The following is a 15157-nucleotide window of genomic DNA, read 5'->3' on the forward strand; positions in this document are numbered from 1 at the left end:
CACACTAACAAACACACAACCCCACTAACAAACACACAACCCCACTAACAAATATACAACCCCACTAACAGTAACAGACACACAACCACACTAACAAATACACAACCCCACTAACAAATATACAACCCCACTAACAAATATACAACCCCACTAACAATAACAAATACACAACCACACTAACAAATACACAACCCCACTAACAAATATACAACCCCACTAACAGTAACAAACACACAACCCCACTAACAAATACACAACCCCACTAACAGTACCAAATACACAACCCCACTAACAAACACACAACCCCACTACCAAACACACAACCCCACTAACACTAACAAATACACAACCTCACCAACAGTAACAAATACACAACCCCACTAACAAACACACAAGCCCACTAACATGATCAAATACACAACCCCACTAACAAACACACAACCCCACTAACAAATACACAACCCCACTAACAAATTCACAACCCCACTAACAAATACACAACCCCACTAACAAACACACAACCCCACTAACAAATACACAACCCCACTAACAAACACACAACCCCACTAACAAACACACAACCCCACTAACAAACACACAACCCCACTAACAAATATACAACCCCACTAACAGTAACAAATACACAACCACACTAACAAATACACAACCCCACTAACAAACACACAACCCCACTAACAAATATACAACCCCACTAACAGTAACAAACACACAACCCCACTAACAAATACACACCCCCACTAACAAACACACAACCCCAATAACAAACACACAACCCCACTAACAGTAACAAATACACAACCCCACTACCAAACACACAACCCCACTAACAAACACACAACCCCAATAACAAACACACAACCCCACCAACAAATACACACCCCCACTAACAGTAACAAACACACAACCCCACTAACAGTAACAAATACACAACCCCACTAACAAATACACAACCCCACTAACAGTAACTAACATTAGTTCATTAGTTAACTGCACCTCAGATTGCAGCCCAAATAAATGCTCCACAGAGTTCAGACACATCTCAGCATCAACTGTTTAGAGGACACTGTAAATCAGTCATTCATGGTCAAATTGCTGCAAAGAAACCACTACTAAAAGGCACCAATAAGAAGAAGAGACTTGCTTGGGCCAAGAAACACGAGCAATGGACAATAGACAGGTGGAAATCTGTCCTTTGGTCTGATGAGTCCAAATTTGAGATTTTTGGTTCCAACTGCCGTGTTTTTTTGAGAAGCGTGTGTCGGTGAATGGTGATCTCCACATGTGTGGTTCCCACCGTGAAGAATGGAGGAGGAGGTGTGATGGTGTGGGAGTGCTTTGCTGGTGACACTGTCTGTGATTGATTTAGAATTCAAAGCACATTTCACCAGCAATGCTACCACAACATTCTGAAGCGATACACCATCACATCTGGTTTGCGCTATGACTATAATTTGTTTTTTCAACAGGACAATGATCCAACACACCTTTCACAAATGAACTTTTAACAAGGCACACCTGTTAATTGAAATGCATTCATGAAGCTGGTTGAGAGAATGCCAAGAGTGTGCAAATCCGTCATCAAGGTAAAGGGTGGCTACTTTGAAGAATCTCAAATATAAAATACATTTGGATTTGTTTAACACTTATTTGGTTAATACATGATTCCATATATGTTATTTCCTAGTTTTGATGTCTTCACTATTATTCTAAATCTGTAGAAAATAGTAAAAATAAAGAAAAACCCTTGAATGGTGGGTAGGTGTCCAAACTTTTGACTGGTACTGAATATATCTTTTTTATTACTGTATACAGGTAGACAGGGGTGGTTTGCCAGTCATTGGGACAACAATCCAACTTGGGATGGGGGAGGTTTTAGCAGATGGAATAGTGGAGAACAATTTGAGGTTTACTGAGTAGCAGTGCAAATAACATGGTACAGCTATATGGACACTCAATCATTATGGTACTTTTTAATGGAAAGTTTACAAACATATATTATGATAAATAGAATTGAAACTTGAATCTCCTTATGGTAAATGGTGAAATAAATATAGCCAGTTATAATTGTAATGGCTTAGCAGGTGAGAAAAAAAACGATCAGTATTTACCTGACTAAAAGAGAAGGAATATAATATCTATTGTTAACAGGAAACCCATTAAATAATTTTAGATGAAGTTTCAAGTGATTTTCATTTTGTAAATCTGGTCCCATGTATTCCCATGCATAATATAGAGAAGTGATCATATACAAATAATAATCATTAATAATCATTGATTGGATATACACTACAGTGTAGACATTGTTAAATTGTAAAACACCAGTCTCAATGTCAACAGTGAAGAGGCGACTCGGGTATGCTGGCCTTCTAGGCAGAGTTGCAAAAAAAAGCCATATCACAGACTGGCCAATAAAAATAAAATATTTATATGGGCAAAAGAACACAGACACTGGACAGAGGAACTCTGCCTAGAAGGCCAGCATCCCGGAGTCGCCTCTTCATTGTTGACGTTGAGACTGGTGTTTTGCAGGTACTATTTAATTAAGCTGCCAGTTGAGGACTTGTGAGGCGTCTGTTTCTCAAACTAGACACTCTATTGTACTTGTCCTCTTGCTCAGTTGGGGCCTCCCACTCCTCTTTCTATTCTGGTTAGAGCCAGTTTGCACTGGTCTGTGAATGGACTAGTATACAGCGTTGTACGAGATCTTCAGTTTCTTGGCAATCTCTCGCATAGAATAGCCTTCATTTCTCAGAACAAGAATAGACTGACGAGTTTCAGGAAAAAGTTATTTGTTTCTGGCAATTTTGAGCCTGTAATTGAACCCACAAATGCTGATGCTCCAACTAGTCTCAAGAAGGCCAGTTTTATTGCTTATTTAATAAGGACAACAGTTTTCAGCTGTGCTAAAGGGTTTTCTAATAATCAAATAGCCTTTTAAAATGATCAACTTGGATTAGCTAACACAACGTGACATTGGATTGACGGTTGCTGAGAATGGGCCTCTGTACGCCTATGTTGATATCCCATTACAAATCAGCCGTTTCCAGCTACAATAGTCATTTACAACATTAACAATGTCTACACTGTATTTCTGATCAATTTGATGTTATTTTAATGGACAATGCTTTTCTTTCAATAACAAGGACATTTCCAAGTGACCCCAAACGTTTTGAATGGTAGTGTAAATAGCACTTTTCTACCAACTGAGGTACTCAAAGCATTGTGGGAAACTCACCTCATCCACCATCAATGAGCTGCACCCACCTCAGTGATGCACAGAGACCATTTCTGTGCCAGAACACTCACCACACATCAGCTATCAGGTGGATAGGTGACGAGTCATATATGCCAATTAGGAATGAGGGGGATGATTAGGTGGCCATGATGGAATGTGGCCAGGTTGGGAATTTAGCTATGCGGCATGGAAATTTGAATGACCACAGAGAGTCGGGACACCCATTTTAACGTCCAATCCGAAAGACGGCACCCTACACAGGACAATGTACCCAAATATAATTAAGGTTTGAAATGATTATGTTTTAGTCACATATTTTATCTGTAAAGGCTTTTTGCGGTCAATTTGCAGTAAAAAATTCTGCCCCCCCCCCCGATCATCTGCTCAAGAAAAGATTGTCCAACGGCTGAATCTAATTGATGATCCCTGACCTATACGGTCCTGATCTATCCACGCTTCTTTGAAAATGTATCGAATAATTTATCAAGCCTAGAAGCAATACAAGACTCTATTATTATGGTGGGAGATTATAATACAATTTTAAATTCCTCAATGGACCTTAAAGGAACTCACAGTATAAACTATCATTACCCTTATGCACTTAAGGAAATCACAAATATCATTGATATATTGGAACAAGTGGATATATGGAGGTTTAAATATCCTGACCTAGTGAGATATACAGTGCATTCGGAAAGTATTCAGATCCCTTGAGACTGGTGACTGGTGTTTTGCAGGTACTGTTTAATAAGGACTTGTGAGGCATCTGTTTCTCAAACACGACACTCTAATGTACTTGTCCTCTTGCTCAGTTGTGCACCGGGGCCTCCCACTTCTCTTTCTATTCTGGTTAGAGCCAGACACTTACAGTGGAACAGAGACACTTACAGGAACACAGACATTTACGGTAACACAGACACGTACAGTAACACAGACACTTACAGAGGAACACATGTGAAGAAAGGAGCTTAGACTGACTAGACTTTAGCTCAATGAATAACACAGTCTCATTACATGCAGTTGTCCCAGATTTGAACACAGGTACTTACAGTAGAACAACACATGAAGACGATGATGAAGGAGCCAATGACTCCTCCGATGCCCACCATCCAGGTCATCCGCAGGAACAGGATCACCCCGAAGATGTTCTGGATACAGGGGAGGTACACTCCCATCAGGGTCCCCAACTGTGGAGCCTGTAGGGAGGGAGAGAGGAGGTGGACATGGAATCAATGTTACCTAGCAAACCTGAAATGTTGTGAAATTTCCAGTGCACGTTTAATGTGAACACTGAGGCTGTACCCGCTTTAAGTTACAGTTATAACAGTGGCCAAGTAGGCTACTGTGGCTATTTGATCATAATGTAGGCCTACCAGAGTGGTCTACTATCAAAAACAATGGAGAAAATGCATCCCATAACATTTTAACATGGAAGTAGCTGTTCTATCATTCTGCCTACAGTAGCAGCCAATGTGTGGTGTTCAATGTAGGCATAAATTCCATGAGACTTTTGAAAAAAACACGTGCAGGGCTTGACATTAACCTGTGTATCTACTTGTTCTTCAGACAAGGAGGTGACTGAAAATGTTGTTGTGTTGTTTGATGTAAGAAACCACTTTACAAAATAAAATGCAGTATTATTCCCATACCATTATTACAGAGAATCAGACAAATTTGGCAAGTTCTCATTTACAACTGCGACCTGGCCAAGATAAAGCAAAGCAGTGCAACACAAACAACAACACAGAGTTACACATGGGATAAACAAACCTACAGTCAATTACACAATCGAAAAATCTATATACAGTGTGTGCAAATGAAGTAAGGAGGTGAGGCAATAAATAGGCCAATAGTGGCGAAGTAATTACAATTTAGAAATTTACACTGGAGTGATGTATGTGCAGATGAGGATGTGCAAGTAGAAATGCTAGTGTGCAAAAGAGCAGAAAAACCAAAACAAATATGGGGATGAGGTAGGTAGTTGGTTGGATGGGCTATTTACAGATGGGCTGTGTACAGCTGCAGCGATCGGTAAGCTGCTCTAACAGCTGACGCTTAAAGTTAGTGAGTGAGATATAAATCTCCAACTTCAGTGATATTTGCAATTTGTTCCAGTCATTGGCAGCAGAGAACTGGAAGGAAAGGCAGCCAAAGAAGGTGTTGGCTTTGGGGGTGACCAGTGAAATATACCTACTGGAGCGCGTGCTGCGGTTGGGTGTTGCTATGGTGACCAATGAGCTGAGGTAAAGCAGAGCTTTACTTAGCAAAGACTTATAGATGACCTGGAGCCAGTGGGTTTGGCGACGAATATGTAGAGAGGACCAGCCAACGAGAGCATACAGGTCGCAGTGGTGGGTAGTATATGGGGCTTTGCTGACAAAACGGATGGCACTGTGATAGACTGCATCCAATTTGCTGAGTAGAGTGTTGGAGGCTATTTTTCAAATGACATCACCAAAGTCAAGGCTCAGTAGGATAGTCAGTTTTACGAGGGTATGTTTGGCAGCATGAGTGAAGGAGGCTTTGTTTTCAAAATAGGAAGCCGATTGTAGATTTAACTTTGGATTGGAGATGCTTAATGTGAGTCTGGAAGGAGAGTTTACAGTCTAACCAGACACCTAGGTATTTGTAGTTGTCCACATATTCTAAGTCAGAACCGTCCAGAGTGGTGATGCTAGTCGGGCAGGCATGTGCAGGCAGCGATCGGTTGAAGAGCATGCATTTAGTTTTACTAACATTTAAGAGCAGTTGGAGGCCACAGAAGGAGTGTTGTATGGCGTTGAAGCTAGTTTGGAAGTTTGTTAACACAGTGTCCAAAGAAGGGCCAGATGTATACAGAATGTATACATGTCATACAAGCAAGCCAAATGTGCACCTCACATTTCCATATCATAAAACTCATGTTGAATACAGTCAACGTTTATGGTCATTATGTCTGATGTACAGTTACAAGATGACATGATGTCATACCTTGGGCTGTTCTGAACAGACTGAGCCGATGTTTGTCTACTGTGATGATCAATTGGCCGTGGAACACGCACCTGAATGCTCTCATGACTCCTTTCTATGCGCTCCAAACATTACAATTGGTTTCTCTGAATTGCCCTGTGAAAGCCTAACACTGTAAGACCATATTTTATCATTTAGCTAGTCATGTTGGAAATAGAACAAGCTTTCAAATGATGCCCACCTGACCCAGATTGTGATTTATAATAGGATGTTTTTGGTTTGCTTAAACAACAACAGTAATTGTGTGATGGCGGGGATGCAGGGTTGTGTTCCAAACAAAACAACTAGAAGTGTGCTTGCTCTAGTTTCTCAACGGCACAGCTAGGAGAGCTCAAAAAAGCACGTTATAGTTGAAGACTGTTCTTTGAGTCATTAAAGTGCATTGAAATTACTTAGGAACTGTGTACACTTTGGAGAGGTGTGTGGTCACTTAAACCCTTGTCATTTTTCTGTCTTATGTTGCACCTACCCAACGTTTTCCAGGAATGTTCTTATCATGTTACTGAATGTATCCAGAGTATTTTCTGATTTCTATATCAACAAATGCGGTGACAAGTACAGTAAATGTAAAACGCACATAAAATCAAGTGTAATGTTTGGATTCAGTCTTATGTCTGGTCAACTGTTCTGTCCTCAACGTTGGTCTAATCATTTTCCAATTTTCCCATCTCCAAACAGTTCCCTTTCATTTGCTACCTTGCTTATACATATGCTTTTCATATTTCTTCTGTAAGAAACATTTAAATTTAGCCGTATCCATATACGCCAATTCCCACGAGTCTAAGGGTTAAGTAGACTGGAACTGTGGCCATTTTTAAAAATGGAAAACGTGGTCTTGGCGCATAGAATTAAAAAAGTATTGTCAGATATTATTCATCCTAATCAGACAGGTTTTTTACATGGACGATACATTGGAGATAATATAATAAGACAAGTACTGGAAACAATAGAATACTATGAAATATCGGGGACACCAGGCCTGGATTTCATAGCTGATTTTGAAAAGGCTTTTGATAAAGTTCGACTGGAGTTTATATATAAATACCTAGAATATTTACATTTTGGGGAATCTCTTATAAAATGGGTTAAAAGTATGTATTGTAAACCTAGGTGTAAAATAGTAAATAATGGCTACATCTCAGAACGTTTTAAACTATCTAGAGGAGTAAAACAAGGTTGTCCACTATCGGCATATCTATTTATTATTGCCATTGAAATGTTAGCTGTTAAAATTAGATCAAACAATAATATTAAGGGATTAGAAATCCGTGGCTTAAAAACTAAGGTGTCATTGTACGCTGATGATTAATCTTTTCTTTTAAAACCACAATTAGAATCTCGGCCTCATAGAGGATCTAGATACTTTTGCTATCCTCTCTGGATTAAAACCAAATTTGGTTGATTATGTAATATTACATATTTGATCACTAAAACATGCTAATTTGACATTACCATGTAGTTTATCAATTAAATGGTCTGACGGAGATGTGGACATACTCGGTATACACATCCCAAAAGAAAGAAATGATCTCACTCCAATACATTTTTATAGAAAGTTAACAAAAAATAAATAAGATCTTGCTACCATGGAAAGGAAAATACCTGTTGATTTGTGGAAAAATCACCCTGATAACTCTTTAGTCATATCACAGTTGACCTATTTGCTTATGATTTTGCCTACACCTGCTTTTTAAATTATATGAACAAAAAATATTCAATTGTATTTGGAATGGCAAGCCAGATAAAATTCAAATGGCCTATTTATATAACGAATATGAATTCGGAAGGGCAGAAATGATTAAATATTACAGCATTAGACCTCTGACTAAAGGCATCAGTCATACAAAAGTTATACTCAAATCCAAACGGGTTCTCTAGTAAATTGGCAAGAATGTTACATCCTATGTTCAAGAAGGGCCTTTTCCCCTTTACCCTGCTCACTTTCGGTTGTTTGAAAAGGAAATCATCTCCAAAATATCGTCATTTTTTAATCAAGTCTTAGAATATTGGCTGCAATTTCAGTTTAATCCATCTGAAAAGACAGAACAAATAATACAACAAATATTTTTTTTTTTTTCCTAATATTAAAAAAAAGAAGTTATCATTTTAGTGAATGATATCATAAATAGGACTGGTGGAGTTCTGTCACACATACAGCTAACACAGACATATGGAAATGTCTGCTCTACCCAAAATTACAACCAATTAATTGCAGCATTACCACAGAAATGAAAGTGGCAAGTAGAAGGGTAAGAAAGTAAGGAACGTGTATGTAGGCCCTGTATTAAAGAACATAAATGGTTAAAGAAAAATGTGATAAATAAAAACATACCAATTTAATTTAAGGAACAAAAAACTGACAGCTGTGCCATATTAAAAATAGCAAAATAGTTTTGAAGAGATTTTCAATGTACCCATTCCATGCCACATGGTTTATGAATTGATACGCCAGATTCAAAACATAGAATTTGTCAATTTAAATTACTATACAAAATTCTTGCGACCAATAGAATGTTATATATATGGGAGATACAATCTTCCCACCTCTGCAGATGCTGCTGTGAGGAGGCAGAGTCATTAGATCATGTATTTTGATATTGTCCATTTGTAGCTCGTTTTTGGTCACAAGTCCAGGAATGGCTGAATAATTGCAACATTTGCCTAGAACTAACGCTGCAGATAGCAATACTGGGTGATTTGAAAAGTCATAGTTAATCAATTAATAATATAATCATTATTTTATCAAAAATGTTTATTTTTAATTTACAATGTGTAGAAGTTATGAGAATAGAAAGCTTCAATACTTTTGTGAAGCATCACGGCACAGTTGAAAAATATATGGCCAATAGAAATCCAAAATGGATGATGTTGAGAGATAGATGGGAGGGGTTGAATGGAGCTGAAGGGTGGGACTAATAACAAGATAACAAATGTAAAACATTCGAGGTCTGTAAAATGTATATAGATTCAGAACTTTTGTGAAATAGCACAGTTACAAATAGAAATCAAACTGGATGGACATCAGAAATAGAGGAAGGACTAAAAACAAACAAAATATAACTATTGTAAAATAGATTGTGTCTGTAAAATGTGTAAAAGATGTATAAACTGAAGGTAGAAGCCTAAGTAATAATGTTTATTAGTTTACTCCAATTGGGGGAAGGGTGGTAGAGTTTGCGGGGAATAAAAAAGGTATATTCTAAAACATGTATATAGGTATGTGTATGTATACATGTGTATATGTATGCATGTGTGTATGTACAGTGGGGCAAAAAAGTATTTAGTCAGCCACCAATTGTGCAAGTTCTCCCACTTAAAAAGATGAGAGAGGCCTGTCATTTTCATCATAGGTACACTTCAACTATGACAGACAAAATGAGAAGAAAAAAAATCCAGAAAAACACATTGTAGGATTTTTAATGAATTTATTTGCAAAATATGGTGGAAAATAAGTATTTGGTCACCTACAAACAAGCAAGATTTCTGGCTCTCACAGACCTGTAACTTCGTCTTTAAAACTTCTTAAGGATGACGCAGAATACAGTTCCCATGCAGGAACATCACTCAGTGGAATTTCAGAGCGCCACCTATAGTTTTTGATAAAACTCAAACTTTCATTAAACTTTCATTAAAATACACATTCAAGGTAGTGAATTAAAGCTACACACATTGTGAATCTATCCACCAAGTCAGATTTGTAAAATGCTTTTCGGCGAAAGCATGAGAAGCTATTATCTGATAGCATGTACCCCCAAAATACTGCAACGTCACCTAACACGACAGATTTTGCGGCAACCGGCGCTACCCAAAACGCAGAAATAAAATATAAAACATTCATTACCTTTGACGAGCTTCTTTCTTGGCACTCCTAGATGTCCCATAAACATTTATTTGGGTCTTTTTTTTCAATTAAATCGGTCCATATATAGCCTAGATATCGATCTATGAAGACTGTGTAATCAAGGAAAAAACTGAGTTTGATAACGCAACGTCATTTTTAAAAATTAAAAAAGTCGACGATAAACTTTCACAAAACACTTCGAAATACTTTTGTAATGCAACTTTAGGTATTAGTAAACGTTAATAATCTATCAAAATTATCACGGGGCAATGTATATTCTTTAGCTCCACGTCTTGAAATCATGTCCGGATATTTCTCAACCAAAACATCCTGTTGGAGACCGGAAGAAATCGGCTCTCTTGTTTCGGTTTGACCAAGAAACAAATCCGAGACAAATGACAAGACTGTTGACATCGTGTGGAACCTGTAGGTATTGCAACCTCGGCCCCATTTAATGTGGGTCACTTTTAACAATTGGTTGAAGTTGCGCATGGATATATTTTCCCATTTTCAGTGATCAGATTTTCTTGCACTTTTCGATGCAACGCACGTTCTGTTATAGTCACAGCCGTGATTTAACCAGTTTTAGTAACGTCTGAGTGTTTTCTATCCACACATACTAATCATATGCATATACTATATTCCTGGCATAAATAGCAGGGCGCTGAAATGTTGTGCGATTCTTAACAAAAAGCTGCGAAAATTCGCAGCCTCCCTAAGAGGTTTTAAGAGGCTCCTCTGTCCTCCACTCGTTACCTGTATTAATGGCACCTGTTTGAACTTGTTATCAGTATAAAAGACACCTGTCCAGAACCTCAAACAGTCACACTCCAAACTCCACTATGGCCAAGACCAAAGAGCTGTCAAAGGACACCAGAAACAAAATTGTAGACTTGCACCAGGCTGGGAAGACTGAATCTGCAATAGGTAAGCAGCTTGGTTTGAAGAAATCAACTGTGGGAGCAATTATTAGGAAATGGAAGACATGCAAGACCACTGATAATCTCCCTCGATCTGGGGCTCCACGCAAGATCGCACCCTGTGGGGTCAAAATGATCACAAGAACGGTGAGCAAAAATCTCAGAACCGCACGGGGGGACCTAGTGAATGACCTGCAGAGAGCTGGGACCAACGTAACAAAGCCTACCATCAGTAGCACACTACGCCGCCAGGGACTCAAATCCTGCAGTGTCAGACGTGTCCCCCTGCTTAAGCCAGTACATGTCCAGGCCCATCTGAAGTTTGCTAGAGAGCATTTGGATGATCCAGAAGAAGATTGGGAGAATGTCATATGGTCAGATGAAACCAAAATATAACTTTTCGGTAAAAACTCAACTCGTCGTGTTTGGAGGACAAAGAATGCTGAGTTGCATCCAAAGAACACCATACCTACTGTGAAGCATGGGGGTGGAAACATCATGCTTTGGGGCTGTTTTTCTGCAAAGGGACCAGGACGACTGATCCGTGTAAAGGAAAGAATGAATGGGGCCATGTATCCTGAGATTTTGAGTGAAAACCTCCTTCCATCAGCAAGGGAATTGAAGATGAAACATGGCTGGGTCTTTCAGCATGACAATGATCCCAAACACACCGCCCGGGCAATGAAGGAGTGGCTTCGTAAGAAGCATTTCAAGGTCCTGGAGTGGCCTAGCCAGTCTACAGATCTCAACCCCATTTTTTTCATCTAATTTTTTCTGTCATAGTTGAAGTGTACCTATGATGAAAATGACAGGCCTCTCTCATCTTTTTAAGTGGGAGAACTTGCACAATTGGTGGCTGACTAAATACTGTTTTGCCCCACTGTAGGTATGTGTATGTATATATGTGTATATGTATGCATGTGAGTAAGTATATGGATATATATTTACCCCAAAAATAAATGGGGGATTGGAAATGATGCAGGCAATTACATTGATGGAAGCAACATTCTTTTCGCAATATTAAGCTGATCCACCCCTTAGCAAAATAAAATGAAAAAAATAAACATTTCTACTTAGCCCTATCCATATACGTCAATTCCCACGAGTCTAAGGGTGAAGTAGAACAGAACTGTGGCCATTTTTCTAAATGAAAAACGTGGTCTGTACATCATCTTCATTATCCACAATCTTTGCCCATAGGAGGAAAGCAGGAAGTAGGTCTGTTCTAGTGATTCTATTTCTATAGGGCTTGTTCCTGGGGCTTGAAGTGGCAGCAGCTGCTGAGTGGAGAAACTAGACTTTGCAATTAAATCATCTAAATCATCTGCCTGACATTAAATGAATATTAAGGTCTACTGTGATGTAGTTTGATTTGAGAAGCTGGGCTTCAAATAGTAATAAGAGCCTGTTTTGGAGAGTTGACAAATCACACAAACATAATTATATTAAAATTTATGCAAGAAACAACAGGCCAAGTGCACATGCAGAGTTCAAATTAGAAAAAGCTCATCACTTGTGAAATGCTGATGAAACTCGCAGTGTAGACAGACTGGAGTAGAAATGGAATGATAAACCAAAAATGATAGACACCAACCATGATCACATCGCAGGCATTTTGCTGACATCGTTCATTAAAATAATTAGAGAAATGTGTGAAGTTTGAAATGAAATGTGATTATTAATGAGACAATTGAGGGCTACAACCATCAAACTAGCTAGTAGTAGTTTAAATGATAATAAAAAAATAAAAAACCAATGTTATTAACATATCCTTCTATTTATTGTTATCACATTAATTCAAGCAATTTATTGCGATATGATTGTTGCTGCCTTACGCCCAGCTCTAGAATGGGGTAATCCTGAATGGTTCATCTGGGCCAAATCCTTATTTTGGATTCAAGCGTGTGCCTCAAGTAGGATTCAGTCCCATATGTTTTGTTGAACCTCTTCTTCTAGCCTAGTTCCCCCTCTGTCTATTTTGTCCCAAAGAGTAGCTGCTGCCGTGGCTAATCGGGATCCCTCATAAATACAAATACTGTCCTTAGGGATCACAGGAAGTGAAGCTGACACTAGCTGACCAGTTTATGTTAATTTGTTATATTTTCTTATCAGACGGGTCACCTAACAACAGTTCACCTAACAACAGTTCACCTAACATTTATTATCTATTTGTTGATTTATATTCAGACAGTTCACCTAACAACAGTTCACCTAACAATAGTTCACCTAACAACAGTTCACCTAACAACAGTTCACCTAACAACAGTTCACCTAACATCTATTGTCTATTTGTTGATTTATATTCAGACAGTTCACCTAACAACAGTTCACCTAACAACAGTTCACCTAACAACAGTTCACCTAACATCTATTGTCTATTTGTTGATTTATATTCAGACAGTTCACCTAACAACAGTTCACCTAACAATAGTTCACCTAACATCTATTGTCTATTTGTTGATTTATATTCAGACAGTTCACCTAACAACAGTTCACCTAACAACAGTTCACCTAACAACAGTTCACCTAACAACAGTTCACCTAACAACGGTTCACCTAACAACTATTATCTGTTTATCGATTTTTAATCATACGGTTCACCTAACAACAGTTCACCTAACAACTATTATCTATTTGTTGGTTTTAATCAGACAGTTCACCTAACACCTATTATCTATTTGTTGGTTTTAATCAGACAGTTCACCTAACACCTATTATCTATTTGTTGGTTTTAATCAGACAGTTCACCTAACAACTATTATCTATTTGTTGGTTTTTAATCAGACAGTTCACCTAACATCTATTATCTATTTGTTGGTTTTTAATCAGACAGTTCACCTAACATCTATTATCTATTTGTTGGTTTTTAATCAGACAGTTCACCTAACATCTATTTGTTGGTTTTAATCAGACAGTTCACCTAACATCTATTATCTATTTGTTGGTTTTTAATCAGACAGTTCACCTAACATCTATTTGTTGGTTTTAATCAGACAGTTCACCTAACATCTATTCTTTGAACTCCTCTTTTGCAGCACCAAGCTATACCACAGGGATGTTTAGCACTGGGAATTGAATTCACCTTTAATCACAGATCAAAACCTCAGGTTGTCTATGGGAACGGGGAAGAACACACATCGTCCATCTTTGTAATCTCTCTCTCTCTCTCTCTCTCCATATGGTAATGCCTCCCGCTGTTTGCCTGTTGTCAGGGTTATGCAAATGAGAGAGGCGCTGTGGCGGTGGCCTTCAGTGTGCGGGGAAAGGGTGTTAATCACTGTCAGCGAGGCAAGAACCTCAATAAATAAACTTTTTTTCTATTCTAAATTCAAACTCCAAAGTTCCCTACCACTTACTTAGAGATTGCTGTTGAATTTATGTCAATACTTTTGACAGAATCGGTTACTCGGTTTTGTGATTAACATAGTTGTAGTGCCTTCAACATTACCTCCCTCAAATGTTATAATTAGCATAGTATAGGCTGCATTCCATTTCACCAATAGAACATTTACAGTAATAGCTCCAATTACTAGATCAATACAGTTTGCATGGTAACTAGTGATTTCAATTCAGAAGCAGTGGTACTGTATTATGTCATGTTATTATATATTAGGTTGAATTATCATGAGCTTAATGGATTTCAAAAAAATCTTTCCCCAAAGCAAAATGAGTGAATGAAACACAGAAAGACATAACAGGTACACCTCCAATTGACTCAAATTATGTCAATTAGCCTATCAGAAGCTTCTAAAGCCATGACATCATTTTCTGGAATTTTCCAAGCTGTTTAAAGGCACAGTCAACTTAGTGTATGTAAACTTCTGACCCACTGGAATTGTGATACAGTGAATTATAACATTTACATTTACATTTACATTTAAGTCATTTAGCAGACGCTCTAAGTGAAATAAAACAATTGTTGGAAAAATGACTTTTGTCATGCACAAAGTAGATGTCCTAACTGACTTGCCAAAACTATAGTTTGTTAACAAGAATTTTGTGGAGTGGTTGAAAAACGAGTTTTAATGACTCCAACCTAAGTGTATGTAAACTTCCGACTTCAACTGTACAATCAAAGTGAGATAGCCATCTGTAGCTGCTCTCCATACAGCAGATGTCATTTTCAGCAAT

The 15157-nt window shown here is 38.2% G+C and overlaps 1 protein-coding gene across 1 annotated transcript in view; it reads right to left on the minus strand.

Annotated features, from left to right (window-relative positions):
• LOC118399720 (solute carrier family 12 member 5-like) overlaps positions 1-15157 on the minus strand; it is a 355313-nt gene that overhangs the window by 105294 nt on the left and 234862 nt on the right. The window contains exon 4 of the mRNA XM_052474033.1: positions 4306-4452. Within this exon, the coding sequence (XP_052329993.1) occupies positions 4306-4452 (147 nt within the window). The remainder of the gene's footprint in view (positions 1-4305; positions 4453-15157) is intronic.

The sequence above is a fragment of the Oncorhynchus keta genome, chromosome 21 (assembly GCF_023373465.1).
Source record: "Oncorhynchus keta strain PuntledgeMale-10-30-2019 chromosome 21, Oket_V2, whole genome shotgun sequence".
NCBI classification, from domain to species: Eukaryota; Metazoa; Chordata; class Actinopteri; order Salmoniformes; family Salmonidae; genus Oncorhynchus; species Oncorhynchus keta.